The sequence below is a fragment of the Taudactylus pleione genome, unplaced genomic scaffold (assembly GCF_031769625.1).
Source record: "Taudactylus pleione unplaced genomic scaffold, aTauple2 ptg001243l, whole genome shotgun sequence".
Lineage (NCBI taxonomy): Eukaryota > Metazoa > Chordata > Amphibia > Anura > Myobatrachidae > Taudactylus > Taudactylus pleione.
The window spans coordinates 204,166-230,377 of record NW_028285643.1 but is presented as its reverse complement, the minus strand read 5'-3'; the positions used below and the strand labels follow the sequence as shown (position 1 = coordinate 230,377).

General features: G+C 53.2%; 1 protein-coding gene across 3 annotated transcripts in view; it reads right to left on the bottom strand.

Annotated features, from left to right (window-relative positions):
• ARAP1 (ArfGAP with RhoGAP domain, ankyrin repeat and PH domain 1) overlaps positions 1-26,212 on the bottom strand; it is a 256,390-nt gene that overhangs the window by 48,056 nt on the left and 182,122 nt on the right. For 2 of the 3 annotated variants that reach the window (XM_088462450.1, XM_088462452.1), the window contains exons 25-28: positions 17,853-17,970; positions 16,672-16,788; positions 16,254-16,390; positions 3,569-3,601 (exon numbers count right to left, since the gene is read on the bottom strand). In XM_088462450.1, coding sequence (XP_088318576.1) covers positions 3,569-3,601; positions 16,254-16,390; positions 16,672-16,788; positions 17,853-17,970 — 405 coding nt within the window. The remainder of the gene's footprint in view (positions 1-3,568; positions 3,602-16,253; positions 16,391-16,671; positions 16,789-17,852; positions 17,971-26,212) is intronic. The other variant, XM_088462451.1, reaches the window with a different exon arrangement.

Genomic DNA, 26,212 nt, shown 5'->3' with positions numbered 1-26,212 from the left:
ACTGGATAGGCTGCATTCTCAGTGATGTCATTGGTTCCGAGTGACTGGATAGGCTGCATTCTTAGTGATGTCACTGGTTCCTAGTACGCTGTTAGACTCCATTCTCAGTGATATCATAAATTCATAGTTGTCAAGAGTAATGTCAGACTTATAGAACAAATAATACCACTACTTCTCAGACTTAATAATGCGCTCATTCCCTGATACAGCACCTGTCACTATGGTAACTACAGCCAGATTGAGGAGCTGTGATTGGTCACAGGTGTGTTACTCTATTTTTGCTATTCTGTCTGTTATTCACCTGAATTTGCATTGTTTTTGATCACTTTGTGCTAATCTACAGTCCTGAGGCAACAGGCTACCCGTGCACACATAGGCCCTCATTCAGAGCCGCTCGTAAGCGGCCGCTCGTTCGTTATGAGCGAAGTTCGCTCATCTGCACATGCGTACGGATTGTAATACGCATGCGCGAACCAGTCAGTGCGGCCGAAAATCGTTGGTTCGCTATATAGTGAATGCCTGCTATTTTGAGTGACAGAATGAGGCATTTGTAAAGCGCAACGGAATATGCTGCGCTATATAAGAAACTGTAAATAAATAAATAATAATAATAATTTGTGGGTGGTAACAGGCGAAGGTGCTTGAAAACGGGGAGTGGAGATCAGAACGCAGGCGTGCTTAAAGGTCAAAACGGGTGTTTTAAGGGAGTGTATAATTAATACAGCAGCGTCACTGACCACGTCACTTGGTTCTTTTATAGTCAGAGCTGCTCGCAAGATTGTGGTAGGGAAAACCAACCACAAGAATAGCGAGCAGTTCATACGCTGTTCGATGTACTCGATTAATCTAATAAATAGCGGACATGACGTATGGTGCGAGCGGCAAGGGGGCGTCTTTTTCAAAATTACGACCGCAAGTTTTGCTCGCTCGTTCAGACATAGAGGCGTGAACAGACCGCAAAGAGCGAACGGTTCATTTGAATAGCCACCCCTTTTTTGTGAATGAACGACCGCAAATAGCGTCCGGCTCTGAATCAGGGCCATAGACCTTTGTGGGCTGCTATGGGTGACTATGCCTGTACACAAAAACTGTATGCAGCCATCTAGTGTAGGGACTGGGGGCATGAAGGGCTCACCGGGGGTGATGCAGTGGTTGGAGCCCTTGCTTAAGGGGTGTGGTCAGGCGCTATAGGGGGTGTGGCCAGCCACCACAGAGACATGCTGGGCCTCTTTGAATGCAGCGCTACAATGTAATTACAATCACTGGCAGGAACGGTGTTCATTATACTAAAGCCCATAGCTAACAAGAGGAGAGGACAGGGGTGTGCCGTCAGAGGAGTAGCTTGGAACCATGGTGCCTGGAGAAAGTGCATAGCGCCCCTCCCCCCCTCCCCATACTGAACCTGTGGGGTATGGCCAGCCTGCGGGGGAATACTGAAGTGAAGAGAATAACAGCAAGCAGTGTCAGTATCGCGCTGTGCGTAGAGGTCCAACTGCGGGAATAGAATGCTTCGGTGATCTGACATTAAGGGGTAGCTGCTTTATTTATGTATAGCACCTAGGATCTGACTTTTATCTCCTCTGAATCATTGTTATTAGTCAATAGAAGAGATTGTATTATATATTCTGATCATTTAACTTACACTGACAGAATACATGTGCTAGAGTGAGATCACACAGCGTGCCCAGTATATTACTGCCCCAAGCAGCTGTCACTGGAGTGGGGACACCTATGGGAAGCTCCCTTCCCAGCTATGCTCCTACATCACAAATATACATTGCACCTATATTACTGTGAGTACTACTAACCATGTTCTGTTCTACCACCATTATTATTATTTCAGGTCTCCTAATATTTTTAAAAGACCTTTCAAATAACACTGTGTGGTCATGCCTGGGAACATCTCCATTACTTTACATAGCAAAGCAGTGACTCTTTTTTTAAACTCATACCTTATAGTTGAAGTTTAGGATTTTACCTCAGATGTGTAACTGTTAAGTCCATGAAAGCACGATGAATGAATGAGGAGAGAAGGGGAGAGGGGATCAAAGAGGAGAGGGGAGCGGAATGTGCCGATCAGAGAGGGGAGGTGACAGAGGTCAATATGAAAGTAGGGGGGGGGGGGGCAAAGGGCCGATCAGAGTGGGCCAGTGGCAGAAGCCAATAAGAAATGGAGAGGAGAGGGGTGGTGACAGAAGCCAATAAGAGAGGAGTGGACAGGGCAAAGAGCCGATCACAGGGTATAGAGGGGAGGGAATTAAAGAGGTGAGAAGTGAATGTAATCACTGTGACAGGAATGGGGAGGTGACAGAAGATGATCACAGGGGAGAGAGGGTCAGTAGGGAGGCATCTGGGCTGCTTGAGGAGCATGAAGTGTAGAAATGGATCTCAGATTCATAACTTATTTAGGATATAGAGCAAATAAACCGAGATAAACTAACAGGCGGCCGTCATACTGTGCAGCGCCCCATGAATTCCGGAACCCTGGATGGCGCCCTCTGTCCATTTTGGCGCCGGAGCACATGCTCCACTGGAACCACCCTCGCTACACCCCCTGCGTGCCGTGACCGCCCACTTTGATTGTCAGGAGGGCAAATCTTGGTGTAGTAATCTTCAATAGAAGCCTACCAAGCACCCATGTTCATCAGCGATCTTAGTCCACCAGGTAACTGACCATCAAATAGGGTAACAATGTATAATTGGAGTTCACAGTCTAGAACCTGACCCCTAGGAGAGGGGTGGGCCCACAGGCATTGGGACCCACTGTGGATTTCTCCTGTACCCCTGTGGGCCAGTCCGACCCTGCAGCCATCACTCAAGTGTATTGATAGGCTACAATCTGCGATCTCGGTATTACACAAAATGGCTCCCCTGTATGTATTCAACGGTCACGTTGTAAAATATCTATGTAGAGTCAACAGTCTCACGTTCACTCAGCTCCAGAGCCCATCAAACAGAACTACGTGAGCACTGCATCAGAACGGATAGTCCCTCAGCTGCTGCGTATGGGGGTAGTGATATTATGCATGAATGTAGATGTGAATATAACCTTAACTCCAATCTCACCACAGCCCCTCAGATGGAGGAAGCTGATTGGTTGCAACCAATGGATCTGAACCCTCAAACTCTAATTACGCCAATACCTTGCAGGCATCACTACATAGCGATAGGCTGGGACAGTTTGCTACCTAGAGATCATTAGATCTTTAACATAAACCTCAGAAGCCAGATTAGAAAATATTAAGCACGAGAAAAGTGACAGCACCTGAAATACCAGAAGTTCTGAGGTTCAGCTCTGGGATACTAGAAGGGCATTACAAGGACAAATCACAGCACTTCTCAACCGTTACTGTACATGACAGTGGTAGCCCCAGTTACACACGTCTGTATTATTAATGTAATCATTTACTAATTGGAGCATTCATTGAATAAGGTTTGGTGATGTGGCTAAGGACCCTGGTTGAGAAGCACTGCCACAGGCCACCAGAAGTGAGAGGGATTCCGTCACCCACACCATGCAGGATAAATCACACACAGAGTCCTCCCAGAATTCCCTCACCTCACTTACCATATCCGCCATGAAACGCTGCTCATCCATGTTCTGCTTAACAGAGGACGGGGTTATAATACACACACACACACAGAGGATTGGCTAGCAGTAATAACACGTTTCAGTTCAGCAATAACAACGCGTTTCAGTGCAGCAGCAACAATACATTTCATTGCAGCGATAGCAATGCGCTTCAGTACTACCATAATAACGCGTTTCAGTGCAGCAACAATGCGTTTCAGTACTACCATAATGCGCTTCAGTGCAGCGATAACAAGAGATATGGTAAGAACTTACCTTTGTTATCTCTGTTTCTATGAAGTCCATAGGGTCCACAGGGTTGACCTTGGGGTATAGCTGGATCTGGATCCTCGGGCACCACGCAGTTAAAGCTTTTGCTGCTCCCAGGATGCACTTGGGTCCATCCTCCTCTATACCCCGCCCCCCGAGCCACAGGCACCTCAGTTGGTAAGCAGCTAAGGCCGGAGGAGGAGACTAAACAGAGAGAAGGAAGACTGGAACACACAAGAAACCATACTCACAGAAATGGGAGACTGAAAACAGGTGACCAGCCACACAGCCCATATGAAGCCAGGTGCGTCAGGGCGGGTGCCCTGTGGACCCTATGGACTTCGCAGAAACAGAGATAACAAAGGTAAGTTCTTACCATATCTCTTGTTTTCTACTTCAGGGTCCATAGGGGATCCACAGAGTTGACCTTGGGGATGTCCCAAAGCAGTTCAACTTAGGGTGGGGACGCTCCTGGGCAGAAAGGAGAACCCAGCGCCCGATGGATGCTTCCTGAGAGGCAAAGGTGTCAAACGCATAGAACCTCAAAAATGTCTGAACGGAAGACCAGGTGGCCGCCTTACATAGCTGAACAGCAGAGGCGCCACGTCTAGCAGCCCAAGAAGGGCCCACAGACCGAGAGGAATGAGCCTTAACGGAGGCCGGCACAGGTAAACCATCCTGTACATAAGCCTCACAAATAACAGAACAAAGCCAACGGGCTAACGTTTGTTTGTTGGCAGGCCAACCCCTCCTGTGAAAACCAAAGAGGACAAACAAGGAATCAGACTTTCTAACGGAATCAGTCCGGTCCACATAAATTCTGAGAGCACGGACTACATCCAAGGAAGCCTCACCAGCTGAAAGATCAGGTGACTGAAAAGCTGGCACAACAAGTTCCTGATTAATGTGGAACTTAGAAACCACTTTAGGCAAAAACTCAGGATGAGTGCGAAGCACAGCTCTGTCCTGGTGAAAAATCAGAAAAGGGGGACGACAGGAAAGCGCCCTCAATTCTGACACCCTCCTGGCAGAAGAAATTGCCAGTAGAAAAACAGTCTTAAACGTTAACCACTTGAGTTCCACCGACTCAAGAGGCTCGAAAGGAGGACCCTGCAGTGCCCGAAGAACCACCGCCAAGTCCCAAGGAGCCACAGGAGGCACAAAAGGAGGCTGGATTCGAAGAACACCTTGGAAAAACGTGTGAACACCTGGCAGTGTAGTGATCCTACGTTGGAACCACACAGACAGCGCGGACACATGAACCTTCAGGGAGGCAAGACGTAAGCCTAGGTCCAAACCTGACTGAAGAAAAGCCAAAATCCTAGAAACTCGGAACACCTGACGATCATAGTTTCTGGACTCACACCACTGAAAGTAAGTGTACCACACTCTGTGGTAATTCTGTGCAGAAGCAGGCTTGCGTGCCCTGAGCATGGTACTAATAACCGAACCCGAGAAGCCCCGAGACCTTAAGACAGCAGTTTCAAGAGCCACGCCGGCAAAGACAGCCGACCCAGATCCGGGTAAAGGCAGGGCCCTTGAGACAACAGGTCCCGATGCTGAGGAAGAAGAAACGGAGCGTCGATGGAGAGGCTCCTCAGATCGTAGTACCAAGGACGTCTGGGCCATGCTGGAGCCACCAGCAAGAGCGTGCCGCCGTCCTGCTTGAATTTCCGCAGGACCCGAAGCAGCAGGGATATCGGAGGAAATAGATACGCCAGGTGAAACGTCCGTTTCACCAACAGTGTGTCCACCAGACTTGCGCCTGCGTCTCTTGTTCTTGACCTGTACACGAGCAACTTGTGATTGTGACGGGAGGCCATCAGGTCCAGCTCCGGCAGCCCCCATCTGTCCACGAGTAGTTGAAATACCTCTGGGTGAAGCGACCATTCCCCGGGATGCACGTCGTGACGGCTGAGGAAGTCCGCCTCCCAATTGAGAACTCCGGGGATGAAGACTGCCGAGATTGCTGGAATGTGGCACTCCGCCCAAGCAAGGATGCAAGACACCTCCGACATTGCAGACCGACTGAGAGTTCCTCCCTGGTGGTTGATGTATGCCACCATGGTGGCATTGTCGGATTGAACTTGAACCTCCCTTCCTTGAAGAGCGGTGCCGGACGACTGCAGGGCCCTGTACACGGCCCACAGTTCCAGAATGTTGATGGGGAGTAGTGCTTCTTTCGCAGTCCAACGTCCCTGAAGAGACAACGAGCCTGTCACTGCTCCCCAACCCCAGAGACTGGCATCTGTTGTGAGCAGAACCCAGTCCGGGATCCAAAAGGGGCATCCCTCGACTAGATGAGCCTTCTGAAGCCACCAAGCTAAAGACTGCCGAACCTCCTGGGACAACACCAGCATCTGAGACCGGATCCGGTGAGGTAACCCATTCCATTCCAATAAAATCAGCCTCTGCAGGGGCCTGGAGTGGAACTGGGCAAATTCCACCATGTGGAATGCCAACACCATGGACCCCAGAACTCTCATTGCCGAGTGGACCAACAGTCGGCAACTGTGTATCCACAGCTGCAGGAAGGAGACCTTCTCCGGAGACAGGAAGATCCTTTGCTGACGAGAATCCAGCAGGGCTCCCAGATGAACCATCCGCTGAGATGGAATCAGGGACTTTTTCCAATCTATCAACCACCTGTGCGCTTGCAGATAAGCGACCGTCAGGTGGAGATGTTGAAGCAGTACCTCCGGAGAGCTTGCCAGTAAAAGGAGGTAATCAAGATACGGCAGCAGCCGTACATTCTGGCTCTGAAGATGCGCGGCCATGATTGCCATCACATTGGTGAATACCCTTGGTACCGTGGAGAGGCCAAAGGGTAGCGCCCGAAACTGGTAGTGATTTTGTAGTATAGCAAACCTCAGATACCGCTGGTGTGAAGGTGCTATCGGAACATGGAGGTAGGCATCCTGGATATCCAGGGAGACCATGTAATCCCCAGGTACCATCACCAGAATGATGGAACATAACGTTTCCATCCTGAACTTGGGAACTCTGAGGAATTTGTTCAGAGACTACAAATTGAGGATAGGGCGATGAAAACCATTGGGTTTCTGCACCAGAAACAGAGTAGAGTAGTACCCCGTCCCCCGTTGTGACTGAGGAACGGGAACAATGACCCCTGCTTTCAGCAAGGACTCTATAGCTTCCTGAATCTGCAAAGCTTTGGTTTTGTCTTGAGAAGGACTCATGCAGAAAAACTGGTGGGGCGGTCTGTGCCGAAAAGACAGGGCTTACCCCTGGGAGACCACTTCTCGAACCCAGGCATCCGTGGTGGTCAGAGGGAGGCCGGTCCCATCAGGCAGAAGGTTTATCTTACTGCTTGGAAGAAGGGCACCTAGCACTCCAGGCCTGCTTCTTGGGCTCAGAGGCCGCCTTGGTCGCCGACTGCCTCGGGAAGGACTGACCTTTGGCCTTACCCTGAATCCGAAAGGCAGAGCTCCTGACCTTAGGATGCGATGTAGTCGAAGGGAGGAAAGCTGACTTGGATTTAGCCAGAGTATCCACTATTTTGTCCAAGTCTGTACCAAATAACAACTCCCCCAGGCCCTTTTTAGAATCTGTGTCTGCTCTCCAGGACCTCAGCCACAAGGACCGACAAGCAGACACTGCTGCCGCCGAAACTCTACAGGTGAGCAGGCTTGCATCTAATGATGCTTCCCCAATATAGTACGCCGCATCTCTCATCTGTCCAATTAACGCTCTCTGGACATCCAGAGCATCTTTTGGAAAGGTATCCTCTAATGCGTTGGCCAAGCTCTCAATGGCCTTAGCACTGACCAACAGTCTGAGACTCGGGGGGAGACTGCAATAACTGTGGAATACCCGGGGAATGGGGGATGGTCGGCAGGGGCAACGACCTAGTAGGGACAGTAGTCGGGACCGCTAGACGGTCCGCAATTGACACCAGCACCTGTGAAAACATTGCCCAAGGAGGGTCCTGCGACGTAGGGGGTTGAGAGGGACCAGGCAATAGCTGGCACCGCCCGCACAGACTATCCTGAGATAAATCCTCCCTCTCCACTCCCGCAGAACAGCGTATGTATATGTATAAATATATAAATATATGTATATATATATAGCACAATTCACAAGTATGCAACACAACAGCCCACAATATTGTACTAGCACCAAACAGTATGTGACTGACCTCACCAATACGTGATCTATATATCTGAGGTCCACAGAAATCGCCCCTCCCCCACACACCTGCTGGGCCGTAGGAGAAGGAAAGGGATAGGTAATTAGCACAGACAGCAGCACTAGCAATAGTCACATACCATGCAGGAAGATATACTCACTGCACCTTTCCCTACAATCAGCTGCCCAGATTCAGTGTCTGGGAGGGCTATAGCGCTGTATACACTGTCCTTTAGCAGGGGAGAGGTACACAGGGGGACCGGTCCACACGCCGCCTGGGAGATCTGCGCTGCTGCCAGTATAAGATGGCCGCCGGAGACCTCAGAGGAGGAGTGGCCGCAGGAAGAGAGCAGCTCAGCGACGCCAGTACACTTGAGAAAAGGCGCGCTGAGCTGAGAGGAGGAGCCGCTAGACAGGGAAGGCTCTCTCCCCTGGCTAGCAATTAACCCCAGGGTTGCCGGTTCCTGCTGCTGGCATGTCACCCTGGTGGTCTAGCGGTCACGCGGAGTATGCCTCTGCTGAGGGGGAGCCCGCCGCCACTGCTAGTGCCTCCGAACTGTCCCCAGAGACCGGAGGCAGCCGACTGCATATACCCGCGGGCCACCGCACGCCGCATCCCCGCGGCTTACCTGTTCCCCGGCACTTCCGGCAGCAGTCGTAGGGAGTCCCCAGAGCCCGGCTAGAACAGACTCTGGGGTCCTGCCGCGATCCCCAGATCTGTACTGGCGTTGCGGCGCCAGCGGGGTGCAGGAGCGGCAGCGTGGTCGTCCTAAAGGACAGTCTGATGCTGCCGCTCTGAAAAGTGAAAAAAAATAAAACTTTTCTTCTTTAAAAATAAGCTTAGGGGCTGCTCCTGCACCCCCACTGCGACAGGGTGACCCGACTCCGGCCGGGCTCCAACTAAAACTGAGGTGCCTGTGGCTCGGGGGCGGGGTATAGAGGAGGATGGACCCAAGTGCATCCTGGGAGCAGCAATAGCTTTAACTGCGTGGTGCCCATGGATCCAAATCCAGCTATACCCCAAGGTCAACCCTGTGGGCCCTGAAGTAGAAAACAGCAGGTTTCAGTGCAGCGATAGAAGCGTGTATCAGTGCAGGCATAACAAAGCGAGCGCAGGCATACCAATGCGAGCGCAGGCATAACAAAGCGAGCGTAGGCATAACAATGCGACCGCAGGCATAACAAAGCGAGCGCAGGCATAACAAAGCGAGCGCAGGCATAACAAAGCGAGCGCAGGCATAACAATGCGAGCGCGGGCCTAACAATGCGAGCGCGGGCCTAACAATGCGAGCGCGGGCCTAACAATGCGAGCGCGGGCCTAACAATGCGAGCGCGGGCCTAACAATGCGAGCGCGGGCCTAACAATGCGAGTGCGGGCCTAACAAAGCGAGTGCAGGCCTAACAATGCGAGTGCAGGCCTAACAATGCGAGTGCAGGTCTAACAATGCGAGTGCAGGCCTAACAATGCGAGTGCAGGCCTAACAAAGCGAGTCCAGGCCTAACAATGCGAGAGCAGGCCTAACAATGCGAGTGCAGGCCTAACAATGCGAGTCCAGGCCTAACAATGCGAGTCCAGGCCTAACAATGCGAGTGCAGCCCTAACAATGCGAGTCCAGGCCTAACAATGCGAGTGCAGCCCTAACAATGCGAGTGCAGCCCTAACAATGCGAGTCCAGGCCTAACAATGCGAGTCCAGGCCTAACAATGCGAGTCCAGGCCTAACAATGCGTTTCAGTGCAACCCCAATGGTGCTTTTCTACTTCAGGGTCCATAGGGGGTCCACAGGGTTGACCTTGGGGTTATAGCTGGAACAGGATCCATGGGCACCACACAGTTAAGCTTTTAGCTCCCAGGATGCACTTGGGTCCTCCTCTATACCCCACCCCCGAGCCACAGGCACCTCAGTGTAAGCTGGTGCCCGGCCGGACTCGGTCACCGCGCAGGGGGGCTGCAGGAGCAGCCCCCAGAAGCTTTTTATTTTCTAATAGATTTTATTTATTTTAGTTTCTCTTTTTACTACAGACGGCAGCGAAGGGCTGTCTGTACAGACGCCCACGCTGCCGCTCTGATCCCCGACTGGCGCCGCGATGCCAGTACTGATCTGGGGATCGCGGCGGGAGGACAGAGTCCGTACTAGCCGGACTCTGTCTACCTCCCAGGACTGCTGCCGGAGTCGCCGGGGATTCAGGTAAGCCGCGCGTCGCTGGCTAGCAGCGGCGCGCGGAATACCTTAAATGCAGTCCTTTAGCCTCCGGTCCTGGGGACAGACCGGAGGCTGCTGGCAGTGGCGGCGGGCCCCCCCATAACCCGTGGGACCACTAGACCACCAGGGATAACCGGCAAGCGGGAAGCCAGCATCCCTGGGGTTAATGGCCAGCCAGGGGAGGAAGCCTTCCCTGTTCAGCGGCTCCTCCCCTCAGCTCAGCGCGCTTTTCAGCCTGCATGTCTAGCGTCCCTGAGCTGCAGTTCACTCGGCCACTCCTCCTCTGAGGTCTCCAGCGGCCATTTTCCCAGTGGCAGCGCAGATCTCAGGGAGCACGCGGACCGGTCCCCCTGTGTACCTCTCCCCTGATTAAGGACAGCGTACACAGCACTATAGCCCTCCCAGACACTGAATCTGGGCAGGTTGATTGTAGTGTAAAGGTGCAGTGAGTATATCTTCCTGCATGGTATGTGACTTTTGCTAGTGCTGCCTGTCTGTGCTTATTTTCCGCTTACTGTCAGCTTATTCCTATCCCTTTACTTCTCCTACAAGCCCTACAGGTGTGTGGGGGAGGGGCGTTTCTACTGACCTCACTTATATAGATCACGTATTTGTGAGGTCCGTCACATACAGTTGTGTGCTACTCAGTGCCATATTGTGGGCTGTTGTTCAGCACACCGGTGAGTGCGTTTTACTTCTACCCTGGTGCCAGATATATAATATATTCTGTCATGTCAGACGAGGAGGTTGAGCGCTCAGTGGCTCCGGTGTTGGCCTCCTGCGGACGCTGTTCTGCAGGAGTAGATAGGGAGGATTTGTCACAGGATGGCCTGTGTAGTCGATGCCAGGTGGCTCCTGGCCCATCCAGACCTTCTCTGGCGCAGGAACCACCGTGGGCGATGTTTTCTCAAGTGCTGGTGTCTATTGCGGACCGTCTGTCGGTCCCGACTGCTCTCCCTACTAGGGCGGTGCCCCAGCCGACCATCCCCCATTCCCCGGGTGTCCCGCAGTTATTGCGGAGTCCTCCTGGGTCTCAATCAGTTGGTCCCTATGCGGGGTTGCCTATGTATATACAGGCTTCCCCTGTGCCGCAGCAGCCTGTGGTACCTTTTCAGGCCCCTATGGCGACGCCTCCACCATGGGTGGATGTGCTCTCCAACTCCGTGCAAAATTTGGCGGCCGCTTCCTCGGCTTTTCAGTCAATGTTGCAGACTGACATGCCTTCTAGGATTTCAAAACGCCCACTCATGACACGGGCTGATCAGGTATCGGACTCAGAGGGTTCCTCAGATGATGGGGAGGTCCCTGATGACACTGACTCGGACGCCTCGGTCCAGGAAATGGATACCAAGTTGTCCATTAATGTGCGAGCACTAGTTAGGGCGGTGCGAGCTATTCTTCTTATAGAGGATGAGGCACCGGTTCCTAAGTCGAAGTTTCCTAGTTTCAAAAAGACTAAGGTGGCTTCTGCGGTGTTTCCCCTGTCGGATCAGTTGACGGATCATATGGCGGTAGCTTGGCAGCGCCCAGTAAGAGATTCCTTCCTCAGAAGCGGTTGGCTTCTAATTACCCCTTCCCTGAGGCACATTGTAAAAAATGGGAAACTCCACCGGCGGTGGATTCCCATGTCACCCGTTTAACTCGGGGCGCCACCTTACCATTACCGTCGATATCCTCACTGAAGGATCCCACGGACAGGAAAGTTGAGACTTGCTTAAAGTCTATTTACTCCCTCTCCGGGGCGGTGGCCCGACCGTCCATGGCCATCTCCTGGGTGGCCAAGGCCATTGAGGGGTGGGCCAATGCATTGGAAGATACCTTCCCAGACGATGCTCCGGATGTCCAGCGGGCGTTGTTGGGACAAATGAGGGACGCTGCTTCTTACATTGGTGAAGCTTCTTTAGATGCTAGTCTGCTGACCTCGCGGGTATCGGCTGCAGCGGTGTCTGGCCGCCGATCCTTGTGGTTGCGGTCCTGGAGAGCGGACTCTGATTCAAAGAAGGGTCTGGAGGCCTTACCTTTCAATGGTGAATTACTATTTGGTCCGGACTTGGACAAAATAGTGGACACCCTGGCTAAATCCAAGTCGGCCTTCCTCCCTTCGGCGGCACTGCCTGCTAAGGTTCGGAGTTCGGCTTTTCGTTCCTTTCGGGTTCAGGGTAAGGCGAAAGGTCAGTCCTTCCCGAGACAGTCTGCGAGTAAGACTGCCTCTAAACCCAAGAAGCAAGTCTGGAGTGCTCGGCGCCCTTCTTCCAAGCAGGAAGATAAACCTGCGGCCTGATGGGACGGGCCTCCCTCTGGGGGACCTCAGAGTGGGAGGCCGACTTCTTCTATTTGCCCAGTGCTGGCACAATACCACCACGGATGCCTGGGTTCGAGAAGTGGTCTCCCAGGGGTACGCCCTGTCTTTTCGGCACAGACCACCCCACCAGTTTTTCTGCACAAGTCCTTCTCAGGACAGGACCAAGGCGTTACAGGTTCAGGAGGCTATAGAGTCCTAGCTGAAAGCAGGGGTCATTGTTCCCGTTCCTCTATCACAACGAGGGACGGGGTATTATTCGTCTCTGTTTCTGGTGCAGAAACCCAATGGTTCTCATCGCCCTATCCTCAACTTGAAGTCTCTGAACAGATTCCTCAGAGTTCCCAAGTTCAGGATGGAAATGTTACGTTCCATCATTCTGGCGATGGAACCGGGGGATTACATGGTGTCCCTGGACATCCAGGACGCCTACCTCCATGTTCCGATAGCATCTTCACACCAGCGGTATCTGAGGTTCGCTATCCTTCAACACCACTATCAGTTCCGGGCGCTACCCTTTGGTCTCTCCACGGCACCGAGGGTGTTCACGAAGATTATGGCGGTCATGGCCGCACATCTTCGGAACCAGAATGTACGGCTGCTGCCGTATCTGGACGACCTCCTGTTGCTGGCGAGCTCCCCGGAGGTACTGCTTCAACATCTCCACCTGACGATCGCTTGCCTGCAAGCACACGGGTGGTTGATAAATTGGAAAAAGTCCTCCCTGATTCCATCTCAGCGGATGGTTCATTTGGGAGCCCTGCTGGATTCGCGTCAGCAAAGGATCTTCCTGACTCCAGAGAAGGTCGCCTCCCTACAGCTGCGGATACACAGTTGCCTGAGCCGTTGCCGCCTGTCGGTCCATTCGGCTATGAGAGATCTGGGGTCCATGGTGTCGACATTCGACATGGTGGAATTTGCCCAGTTTCATTCCCGGCCCCTGCAGGGGCTGATTCTATCAGAATGGAACGGGTTACCTCACCGGATCCGCTCTCAGGTGCTGGTGTTGTCTCCGGACGTTCGGCAATCTTTGGCTTGGTGGCTTCAGACAGCTCATCTGGTCGAGGGGCGCCCATTTTGGATCCCGGACTGGGTCCTGCTCACGACGGATGCCAGTCTCCGGGGTTGGGGGGCAGTGACCGGCTCTTTGTCGCTTCAGGGTCGTTGGTCAGCGGCAGAAGCACTTCTCCCCATCAACATCCTGGAACTGCGGGCAGTATACAGGGCCCTGCAGTCGTCCGGCCCCGCTCTTCACGGAAGGGCGGTACAGGTGCAGTCCGACAACGCCACCACGGTGGCGTATATCAACCACCAAGGCGGAACTCGCAGTCAGGCAGCGATGTCGGAGGTGTCTCGTATCCTGACTTGGGCGGAGGGTCACATTCCGGCGATCTCGGCGGTCTTCATCCCCGGAGTCCTCAATTGGGAGGCGGACTTCCTCAGCCGTCACGACGTGCATCCCGGGGAATGGTCGCTTCACCCAGAGGTGTTTCAGCTATTCGTGGACAGGTGGGGACTGCCGGAGCTGGACTTGATGGCCTCCCGTCACAATCACAAGTTGCCCGTTTACGGGTCAAGGACAAGAGACGCAGGCGCAAGTCTGGTGGACGCGCTGTCGGTGAAATGGACGTTTCACCTGGCGTATCTGTTTCCTCCGCTATCCCTGCTTCCTCGGGTTCTGCGGAAATTCAAGCAGGACGGCGGCATGCTCGTGCTGGTAGCTCCGGCGTGGCCCAGACGTCCTTGGTACTCCGATCTCAGGAGCCTCTCCATCGACGCTCCGTACCTTCTTCCTCAGCGTCGGGACCTGTTGTCTCAGGGGCCCTGCCTTTACCCGGATCTGGGTCGGCTGTCTTTGACGGCGTGGCTCTTGAGACAGCCGTCTTGAGGTCTCGGGGCTTCTCCAGTTCGGTTATTGGTACCATGCTCCGGGCACGCAAGCCTGCTTCAGCACGGATTTATCACAGAGTGTGGCACACTTACTTTCAGTGGTGTGAGTCCAGACATTATGATCCTCAGTTGTTCCGAGTTTCTAGGATCTTGGAATTTCTTCAGTCAGGATTGGATCTCGGCTTACGCCTTGCATCTCTGAAGGTTCATGTGTCCGCCTTGTCCGTGTGGTTTCAACGGCAGATTGCAATACTACCGGACGTTCACACCTTTTTCCAGGGTGTTCTCAGGATCCAGCCTCCCTTTGTGCCTCCTGTGGCTCCTTGGGACTTGGCGGTGGTGCTACGGGTCCTGCAGGGTCCTCCGTTTGAGCCTCTTGAGGCGGTGGAGCTCAAGTGGCTGACATTTAAGACGGTTTTTCTCCTGGCAATTGCTTCGGCCAGGAGGGTGTCTGAATTGGGGGCGCTTTCCTGTCGCCCTCCTTTCCTGATTTTTCACCAGGACAGAGCGGTGCTCCGCACTCGTCCTGAGTTTTTGCCCAAAGTGGTCTCGAAGTTCCACATTAATCAGGAACTTGTTGTGCCAGCTTTTCAGTCCCCTGGTCTTTCAGCTGGTGAGACTTCCTTAGATGTGGTCCGGGCGCTTAGAATTTATGTAGACCGGACGGCTTCGGTTAGGAAGTCTGATTCCTTGTTTATCCTCTTTGGTTTTCACAAGAGGGGTTGGCCTGCCAACAAACAAACATTAGCCCGTTGGCTTCGTTCCGTTATTTGTGAGGCTTATGCACAAGAGGGTTTACCTGTGCCAGCCTCTGTTAAGGCTCATTCCACTCGTTCTGTGGGTCCCTCTTGGGCTGCTAGACGTGGCGCTTCTGCTGTTCAGCTGTGTAAGGCGGCCACTTGGTCTTCTATTCAAACGTTTTTGAGGTTCTATGCGTTTGACACCTTCGCCTCTCAGGATGCTTCCTTTGGGCGCCGGGTGCTCCTTTCAGCACAGGAGCGTCCCCGCCCTTAGTTGAACTGCTTTGGGACATCCCCAAGGTCAACCCTGTGGACCCCCTATGGACCCTGAAGTAGAAAACAAGAGATATGGTAAGAACTTACCTTTGTTATCTCTGTTTCTACGAAGTCCATAGGGTCCACAGGGCGCCCGCCCTGACGCACCTGGCTTCAAATGGGCTGTGTGGCTGGTCACCGGTTTTCCGTCTCCTATTGCTGTGAGTATGGTTTCTTGTGTGTTCCAGTCTTCCTTCTCTCTGTTCCATATTCTCCTCCGGCCTAGGCTGCTTACCAACTGAGGTGCCTGTGGCTCGGGGGCGGGGTATAGAGGAGGACCCAAGTGCATCCTGGGAGCTAAAAGCTTAACTGTGTGGTGCCCATGGATCCTGTTCCAGCTATAACCCCAAGGTCAACCCTGTGGACCCTATGGACTTCGTAGAAACAGAGATAACAAAGGTAAGTTCTTACCATATCTCTTGTTTTACCTGGCTGCTACAGGAATTGCAGACAGCTAAAAAGCGGGGGGTAGTATGTCTGCACATAATAATAGTTATAATAATAATAAGAGTCAGCTATGTCCTAGGAACACTGATTATTAATATGGGAACTGCTGAACTGATGAAACAAATGCTGCATGGGTACAAGGTACATGCAAAACATTGTTAATATGTAATAAAATAAAAATAAAACACAAAATGGTAACAAACTAATCCCTAAGAATGAAGGTTTAAGCACCGGTAAATGTTTAGCCCAGAATACAAAGTGAAAACAGAGCAATTGCTGACGTGACTAAGGGCGTTTTTGGCTTGGTCTGTATATAAAGTGCATTTCTATGTAATGAAGAGAGTTGAGATCAGATAGTCCTGCACGTACCCTCACGTCTTTGTAAATTCGCAGCATGGTGCTGTTTAGCATGAAGTAACGATCAGGAAAATTTTGGCCGAAGCTCGGCAAACTCTTCTCTTCCCGGAACTTCATATAACCATGCTTGGCGTCTCCCAGCCGGCTCTCTAAGGGGACGAAGAGATAGTTAGCGCCTATTACAGAGCAGGGCCCGTCGTGTGCCAGAGACGGGCTGTGGTTAAATGAGAAAGTTTTTACATTGTTTATAATGTGATGAAGGGAGGAAAGTGGTCATACCAAGCGACCATCCAATCACTATAACAGCAGACGTAGGAGACAGAACACCACATTCAGTATATGAAGTTGTATACAGAGACGTCACTGTATTGGAGATGCCTGAGAGTATCACATGACCGATATGACGGGGAGTTGGTCAGTGACTACTTACTGATATAACGCAGCATCTCATCCATGTGTAGGTCTTTTTTCACTACCAGGTGACTCCTTCTGGTCCCCTCAGAGTGGTAAATGGGCAGCACTTTCTCCGAGAAGTGTAGGGAGCGCTCTGTGAAGAGACAGCGGGCGTTCCTTACCTCCGTTACACAACACATTCATTCACATGGCGGGAAATAAAATCCCAATCCAGCTGGATAAATGAATCTCATCCACCATCATCCGTCCAGCACAGGCCTGGCTAACCTGTTATGAACTACAGGCCCCAGCTCACCCTCCCGCCGATCAGCTATTAAAGCAGGCTGGGACTTGTAGTTTCACAACAACTGAAGAGCCACAGTTAGGCCAGGATTGGTCTAGCGCTACCGATCTATCTCGCCAAGTCTGGCAGCTGACCCTGACCATTACATACCTCCCAACATGGCCCATCCAGGATGGACACAACGCTCTGCTCCTGGACTTCCCTCCTAATGTAGGATTGCAGCCACCTGTGATGAAACTCCTTTCTTATCAATTACCATGTTCAACACAGGTGACGGCAATCCTACATTAGGAGGGAAGTCCAGGAGCAGAGCATCGAGTCCCTCCTGGATGGGTCATGTTGGGAGGGATGTCATTATAGGGTGACTGACTGCAAAAACCACACGCCACCTTCAGACGCACCAGGCAACGGGCATTTACCACCACCATACACCAACTTTCAGACGCTCCAGGCAACGGGCATTTACCACCACCATACGCCACCTTCAGATGCTCCAGGCAACGGACATTTACCACCACCTTACGCCACCTTCAGAAGCTCCAGGCAACGGACATTTACCACCACCATACACCAACTTTCAGACGCTCCAGGCAACGGGCATTTACCACCACCATACGCCACCTTCAGATGCTCCAGGCAACGGACATTTACCACCGTCATACGCCACCTTCAGATGCTCCAGACAACTGGCATTTACCACCATCATACGCCACCTTCAGACGCTCCAGACAACGGGCATTTACCACCACCATACGCCACCTTCAGACGCATCAGGCAACGGGCATTTACCACCACCATACGCCACCTTCAGACGCACCAGGCAACGGGCATTTACCACCGTCATACGCCACCTTCAGATGCTCCAGGCAACGGGCATTTACCACCACTTAGCCCACAGAGACTGTTTCACCTACCTAACTCCTCCGAGCCATCCAGCTCGTAGCAGCACCAGTAATCGCCGTCCTTCACGCGGATTTTCCGCATCTCCAGCACCGTTTCCATCAGCTCCTGCGCCGTCATAGTGACAGCGATCTGATTAGGGTAGAGAAAGAACAATGACGATGGAGTTTAATTGTTAATCACAGCGATTGTAGACCCCAAACTCTTTTCTCTGTAGGAGGACTAGAGCCGCACATCAGCAAGTCCCCCTGTGCTCACGCAATGTACGGCAGCTACAGAATAAGTAAAATGCATCACAGCCCATAGGCGAAAACCACGGATTACATACAGCCGCTCACATGGCGCTCAGCCTGTCCCAAGCCTCAATAGTGACGTGCCAGCTAACGTCTCCATCTGTTACCATGTACGTCATGTGGTTATCATTACTCTGAAGTAGGTACGGTATTGTACATGGGCACTGATGGTGAGGTGTCAGAGGTAGGTACTTACATGGGCACTGATGGTGAGGTGTCAAAGATAGGTACTTACATGGGCAGTGATGGTGAGGTGTCAGAGGTAGGTACTTACATGGGCAGTGATGGTGAGGTGTCAGAGGTAGGTACTTACATGGACAGTAATGGTGAGGTGTCAGAGGTAGGTACTCTCATGGACACTAATGGTGGTAGGTACTCTCATGGGCAGTGATGGTGAGATGTCAGAGGTAGGTACTTACATGGGCAGTGATGGTGAGGTGTCAGAGGTAGGTACTTACATGGGCAGTGATGGTGAGGTGTCAGAGGTAGGTACTACATGGGCAGTGATGGTGAGGTGTCAGAGGTAGGTACTTACATGGGCAGTGATGGTGAGGTGTCAGAGGTAGGTACTCTCATGGACAGTAATGGTGGTAGGTACTCTCATGGGCAGTGATGGTGAGGTGTCAGAGGTAGGTACTACATGGGCAGTGATGGTGAGGTGTCAGAGGTAGGTACTTACATGGGCAGTGATGGTGAGGTGTCAGAGGTAGGTACTCTCATGGACACTAATGGTGGTAGGTACTCTCATGGCCAGTGATGGTGAGATGTCAGAGGTAGGTACTCTCATGGGCACTAATGGTGAGGTGTCAGAGGTAGGTACTACATGGGCACTGATGGTGAGGTGTCAGAGGTAGGTACTTACATGGACACTGATGGTGAAGTGTAAGAGGTAGGTAGTATACGGGCAGTGATGGTGAGGTGTCAGAGGTAGGTACTACATGGGCACTGATGGTGAGGTGTCAGAGGTAGGTAGTGTACGGGCAGTGATGGTGAGGTGTCAGAGGTAGGTAGTGGACGGGCAGTGATGGTGAGGTGTCAGAGGTAGGTACTGCATGGGCAGTGATGGTGAGGTGTCAGAGGTAGGTACTGCATGGGCAGTGATGGTGAGGTGTCAGAGGTAGGTAGTGGACGGGCAGTGATGGTGAGGTGTCAGAGGTAGGTACTGCATGGGCAGTGATGGTGAGGTGTCAGAGGTAGGTAGTGTACGGGCAGTGATGGTGAGGTGTCAGAGGTAGGTAGTGTATGGGCAGTGATGGTGAGGTGTCAGAGGTAGGTAGTGGACGGGCAGTGATGGTGAAGTGTAAGAGGTAGGTAGTGGATGGGCAGTGATGGTGAGGTGTCAGAGATAGGTAGTGGACGGGCAGTGATGGTGAGGTGTCAGAGGTAGGTACTTACATGGGCAGTGATGGTGAGGTGTCAGAGGTAGGTAGTGGACGGGCAGTGATGGTGAGGTGTCAGAGGTAGGTACTGCATGGGCAGTGATGGTGAGGTGTCAGAGGTAGGTACTGCATGGGCAGTGATGGTGAGGTGTCAGAGGTAGGTAGTGGACGGGCAGTGATGGTGAGGTGTCAGAGGTAGGTAGTGTACGGGCAGTGATGGTGAGGTGTCAGAGGTAGGTAGTGTACGGGCAGTGATGGTGAGGTGTCAGAGGTAGGTAGTGTATGGGCAGTGATGGTGAGGTGTCAGAGGTAGGTATTGGACGGGCAGTGATGGTGAAGTGTAAGAGGTAGGTAGTGGATGGGCAGTGATGGTGAGGTGTCAGAGATAGGTAGTGGACGGGCAGTGATGGTGAGGTGTCAGAGGTAGGTACTTACATGGGCAGTGATGGTGAGGTGTCAGAGGTAGATAGTGTACGGGCAGTGATGGTGAGGTGTCAGAGGTAGGTAGTGGACGGGCAGTGATGGTGAGGTGTCAGAGGTAGGTAGTGGACGGGCAGTGATGGTGAGGTGTCAGAGGTAGGTAGTGGACGGGCAGTGATGGTGAGGTGTCAGAGGTAGGTAGTGGGCGGGCAGTGATGGTGAGGTGTCAGAGGTAGGTAGTGGACGGGCAATGATGGTGAGGTGTCAGAGGTAGGTAGTGGACGGGCAGTGATGGTGAGGTGTCAGAGGTAGGTAGTGGACGGGCAGTGATGGTGAGGTGTCAGAGGTAGGTAGTGGACGGGCAGTGATGGTGTAGTGTAAGAGGTAGGTAGTGGACGGGCAGTGATGGTGAGGTGTCAGTGGTAGGTACTGCATGGGCACTGATGGTGAGGTGTCAGAGGTAGGTAGTGGACGGGCAGTGATGGTGAGGTGTCAGAGGTAGGTAGTGTACGGGCAGTGATGGTGAGGTGTCAGAGGTAGGTAGTGGACGGGCAGTGATGGTGAGGTGTCAGAGGTAGGTACTTACATGGGCACTTATGGTTAGGTGTCAGAGGTAGGTACTGCACGGGCAGTGATGGTGAGGTGTCAGAGGTAGGTACTGCATGGGCACTGATGGTGAGGTGTCAGGGTAGGTACTTACATGGGCAGTGATGGTTAGGTGTCAGAGGTAGGTAGTGTACGGGCAGTGAGGGTGAGGTGTCAGAGGTAGGTAGTGGACGGGCAGTGATGGTGAGGTGTCAGAGGTAGGTACTTACATGGGCACTTATGGTTAGGTGTCAGAGGTAGGTACTGCACGGGCAGTGATGGTGAGGTGTCAGAGGTAGGTACTGCATGGGCACTGATGGTGAGGTGTCAGAGGTAGGTAGTGGACGGGCAGTGATGGTGAGGTGTCAGAGGTAGGTAGTGTACGGGCAGTGAGGGTGAGGTGTCAGAGGTAGGTAGTGTACGGGCAGTGATGGTGAGGTGTCAGAGGTAGGTACTGCACGGGCAGTGATGGTGAGGTATCAGAGGTAGGTGGTGTACAGGCAGTGATGGTGAGGTGTCAGAGGTAGGTACTGCATGGGCAGTGATGGTGAGGTGTCAGAGGTAGGTAGTGTACGGGCAGTGAGGGTGAGGTGTCAGAGGTAGGTACTGCACGGGCAGTGATGGTGAGGTGTCAGAGGTAGGTAGTGGACCGGCAGTGATGGTGAGGTGTCAGAGGTAGGTACTGCACGGGCAGTGATGGTGAGGTGTCACAGGTAGGTACTGCACGGGCAGTGATGGTGAGGTGTCAGAGGTAGGTACTTACATGGGCACTTATGGTTAGGTGTCAGAGGTAGGTACTGCACGGGCAGTGATGGGGAGGTGTAAGAGGTAGGTAGTGTACGGGCACTGATGGTGAGGTGTCAGAGGTAGGTACTTACATGGGCAGTGATGGTGAGGTGTCAGAGGTAGGTACTTACATGGACAGTAATGGTGAGGTGTCAGAGGTAGGTACTCTCATGGACACTAATGGTGGTAGGTACTCTCATGGGCAGTGATGGTGAGATGTCAGAGGTAGGTACTTACATGGGCAGTGATGGTGAGGTGTCAAAGGTAGGTACTTACATGGGCAGTGATGGTGAGGTGTCAGAGGTAGGTACTTACATGGGCAGTGATGGTGAGGTGTCAGAGGTAGGTACTACATGGGCAGTGATGGTGAGGTGTCAGAGGTAGGTACTTACATGGGCAGTGATGGTGAGGTGTCAGAGGTAGGTACTCTCATGGACAGTAATGGTGGTAGGTACTCTCATGGGCAGTGATGGTGAGGTGTCAGAGGTAGGTACTACATGGGCAGTGATGGTGAGGTGTCAGAGGTAGGTACTTACATGGGCAGTGATGGTGAGGTGTCAGAGGTAGGTACTCTCATGGACACTAAAGGTGGTAGGTACTCTCATGGCCAGTGATGGTGAGATGTCAGAGATAGGTACTCTCATGGGCAGTGATGGTGAGGTGTCAGAGGTAGGTACTTACATGGACACTGATGGTGAGGTGTCAGAGGTAGGTACTTACATGGGCAGTGATGGTGAGGTGTCAGAGGTAGGTAGTGCACGGGCAGTGATGGTGAGGTGTCAGAGGTAGGTAGTGGACGGGCAGTGATGGTGAGGTGTCAGAGGTAGGTACTACATGGGCACTGATGGTGAGGTGTCAGAGGTAGGTAGTGTACGGGCAGTGATGGTGAGGTGTCAGAGGTAGGTAGTGGACGGGCAGTGATGGTGAGGTGTCAGAGGTAGGTACTGCATGGGCAGTGATGGTGAGGTGTCAGAGGTAGGTACTGCATGGGCAGTGATGGTGAGGTGTCAGAGGTAGGTAGTGGACGGGCAGTGATGGTGAGGTGTCAGAGGTAGGTACTGCATGGGCAGTGATGGTGAGGTGTCAGAGGTAGGTACTGCATGGGCAGTGAGGGGAGGTGTCAGAGGTAGGTAGTGGACGGGCAGTGATGGTGAGGTGTCAGAGGTAGGTAGTGTACAGGCAGTGATGGGGAGGTGTAAGAGGTAGGTAGTGTACGGGCAGTGATGGTGAGGTGTCAGAGGTAGGTAGTGGACGGGCAGTGATGGTGAGGTGTCAGAGTTAGGTAGTGGACGGGCAGTGATGGTGAGGTGTCAGAGGTAGGTAGTGGACGGGCAGTGATGGTGAGGTGTCAGAGGTAGGTAGTGGACGGGCAGTGATGGTGAGGTGTCAGAGGTAGGTAGTGGACGGGCAGTGATGGTGAGGTGTCAGAGGTAGGTAGTGGACGGGCAATGATGGTGAGGTGTCAGAGGTAGGTAGTGGACGGGCAGTGATGGTGAGGTGTCAGAGGTAGGTATTGGACGGGCAGTGATGGTGAGGTGTGAGAGATAGGTACTGGACGGGCAGTGATGGTGAGGTGTGAGAGGTAGGTACTGGACGGGCAGTGATGGTGAGGTGTCAGAGGTAGGTAGTGGACGGGCAGTGATGGTGAGGTGTCAGAGGTAGGTAGTGGACGGGCAGTGATGGTGAGGTGTCAGAGGTAGGTACTACATGGGCACTGATGGTGACGTGTCAGAGGTAGGTAGTGTACGGGCAGTGATGGTGAGGTGTCAGAGGTAGGTAGTGGACGGGCAGTGATGGTGAGGTGTCAGAGGTAGGTACTGCATGGGCAGTGATGGTGAGGTGTCAGAGGTAGGTACTGCATGGGCAGTGATGGTGAGGTGTCAGAGGTAGGTAGTGGACGGGCAGTGATGGTGAGGTGTCAGAGGTAGGTACTGCATGGGCAGTGATGGTGAGGTGTCAGAGGTAGGTACTGCATGGGCAGTGAGGGGAGGTGTCAGAGGTAGGTAGTGGACGGGCAGTGATGGTGAGGTGTCAGAGGTAGGTAGTGTACAGGCAGTGATGGGGAGGTGTAAGAGGTAGGTAGTGTACGGGCAGTGATGGTGAGGTGTCAGAGGTAGGTAGTGGACGGGCAGTGATGGTGAGGTGTCAGAGTTAGGTAGTGGACGGGCAGTGATGGTGAGGTGTCAGAGGTAGGTAGTGGACGGGCAGTGATGGTGAGGTGTCAGAGGTAGGTAGTGGACGGGCAGTGATGGTGAGGTGTCAGAGGTAGGTAGTGGACGGGCAGTGATGGTGAGGTGTCAGAGGTAGGTAGTGGACGGGCAATGATGGTGAGGTGTCAGAGGTAGGTAGTGGACGGGCAGTGATGGTGAGGTGTCAGAGGTAGGTAGTGGACGGGCAGTGATGGTGAGGTGTGAGAGATAGGTACTGGACGGGCAGTGATGGTGAGGTGTGAGAGGTAGGTACTGGACGGGCAGTGATGGTGAGGTGTCAGAGGTAGGTAGTGGACGGGCAGTGATGGTGAGGTGTCAGAGGTAGGTAGTGGACGGGCAGTGATGGTGAGGTGTGAGAGGTAGGTACTGGACGGGCAGTGATGGTGAGGTGTCAGAGATAGGTACTGGACGGGCAGTGATGGTGAGGTGTGAGAGATAGGTACTGGACGGGCAGTGATGGTGAGGTGTGAGAGATAGGTACTGGACGGGCAGTGATGGTGAGGTGTCAGAGGTAGGTACTGGACGGGCAGTGATGGTGAGGTGTCAGAGGTAGGTAGTGGACGGGCAGTGATGGTGAGGTGTCAGAGGTAGGTAGTGTACGGGCAGTAATGGTGAGGTGTCAGAGGTAGGTAGTGGACGGGCAGTGATGGTGATGTGTCAGAGGTAGGTAGTGTACGGGCAGTGATGGTGAGGTGTCAGAGGTAGGTAGTGGACGGGCAGTGATGGTGAGGTGTCAGAGGTAGGTAGTGTACGGGCAGTGATGGTGAGGTGTCAGAGGTAGGTAGTGTACGGGCAGTGATGGCGAGGTGTCAGAGGTAGGTAGTGTACGGGCAGTGATGGTGAGGTGTCAGAGGTAGGTAGTGTACGGGCAGTGATGGTGAGGTGTCAGAGGTAGGTAGTGGACGGGCAGTGATGGTGAGGTGTCAGAGGTAGGTAGTGCACGGGCAGTGATGGTGAGGTGTCAGAGGTAGGTAGTGGACGGGCAGTGATGGTGAGGTGTCAGAGGTAGGTACTACATGGGCACTGATGGTGAGGTGTCAGAGGTAGGTAGTGTACGGGCAGTGATGGTGAGGTGTCAGAGGTAGGTAGTGCACGGGCAGTGATGGTGAGGTGTCAGAGGTAGGTAGTGGACGGGCAGTGATGGTGAGGTGTCAGAGGTAGGTACTACATGGGCACTGATGGTGAGGTGTCAGAGGTAGGTAGTGTACGGGCAGTGATGGTGAGGTGTCAGAGGTAGGTAGTGGACGGGCAGTGATGGTGAGGTGTCAGAGGTAGGTACTGCATGGGCAGTGATGGTGAGGTGTCAGAGGTAGGTACTGCATGGGCAGTGATGGTGAGGTGTCAGAGGTAGGTAGTGGACGGGCAGTGATGGTGAGGTGTCAGAGGTAGGTACTGCATGGGCAGTGATGGTGAGGTGTCAGAGGTAGGTACTGCATGGGCAGTGAGGGGAGGTGTCAGAGGTAGGTAGTGGACGGGCAGTGATGGTGAGGTGTCAGAGGTAGGTAGTGTACAGGCAGTGATGGGGAGGTGTAAGAGGTAGGTAGTGTACGGGCAGTGATGGTGAGGTGTCAGAGGTAGGTAGTGGACGGGCAGTGATGGTGAGGTGTCAGAGTTAGGTAGTGGACGGGCAGTGATGGTGAGGTGTCAGAGGTAGGTAGTGGACGGGCAGTGATGGTGAGGTGTCAGAGGTAGGTAGTGGACGGGCAGTGATGGTGAGGTGTCAGAGGTAGGTAGTGGACGGGCAGTGATGGTGAGGTGTCAGAGGTAGGTAGTGGACGGGCAGTGATGGTGAGGTGTCAGAGGTAGGTAGTGGACGGGCAGTGATGGTGAGGTGTCAGAGGTAGGTAGTGGACGGGCAGTGATGGTGAGGTGTGAGAGATAGGTACTGGACGGGCAGTGATGGTGAGGTGTGAGAGGTAGGTACTGGACGGGCAGTGATGGTGAGGTGTCAGAGGTAGGTAGTGGACGGGCAGTGATGGTGAGGTGTCAGAGGTAGGTAGTGGACGGGCAGTGATGGTGAGGTGTGAGAGGTAGGCACTGGACGGGCAGTGATGGTGAGGTGTCAGAGATAGGTACTGGACGGGCAGTGATGGTGAGGTGTGAGAGATAGGTACTGGACGGGCAGTGATGGTGAGGTGTGAGAGATAGGTCCTGGACGGGCAGTGATGGTGAGTTGTCAGAGGTAGGTACTGGACGGGCAGTGATGGTGAGGTGTCAGAGGTAGGTAGTGGACGGGCAGTGATGGTGAGGTGTCAGAGGTAGGTAGTGTACGGGCAGTAATGGTGAGGTGTCAGAGGTAGGTAGTGGACGGGCAGTGATGGTGATGTGTCAGAGGTAGGTAGTGTACGGGCAGTGATGGTGAGGTGTCAGAGGTAGGTAGTGGACGGGCAGTGATGGTGAGGTGTCAGAGGTAGGTAGTGTACAGGCAGTGATGGTGAGGTGTCAGAGGTAGGTAGTGTACGGGCAGTGATGGCGAGGTGTCAGAGGTAGGTAGTGTACGGGCAGTGATGGCGAGGTGTCAGAGGTAGGTAGTGTACGGGCAGTGATGGTGAGGTGTCAGAGGTAGGTAGTGGACGGGCAGTGATGGTGAGGTGTCAGAGGTAGGTAGTGCACGGGCAGTGATGGTGAGGTGTCAGAGGTAGGTAGTGGACGGGCAGTGATGGTGAGGTGTCAGAGGTAGGTACTACATGGGCACTGATGG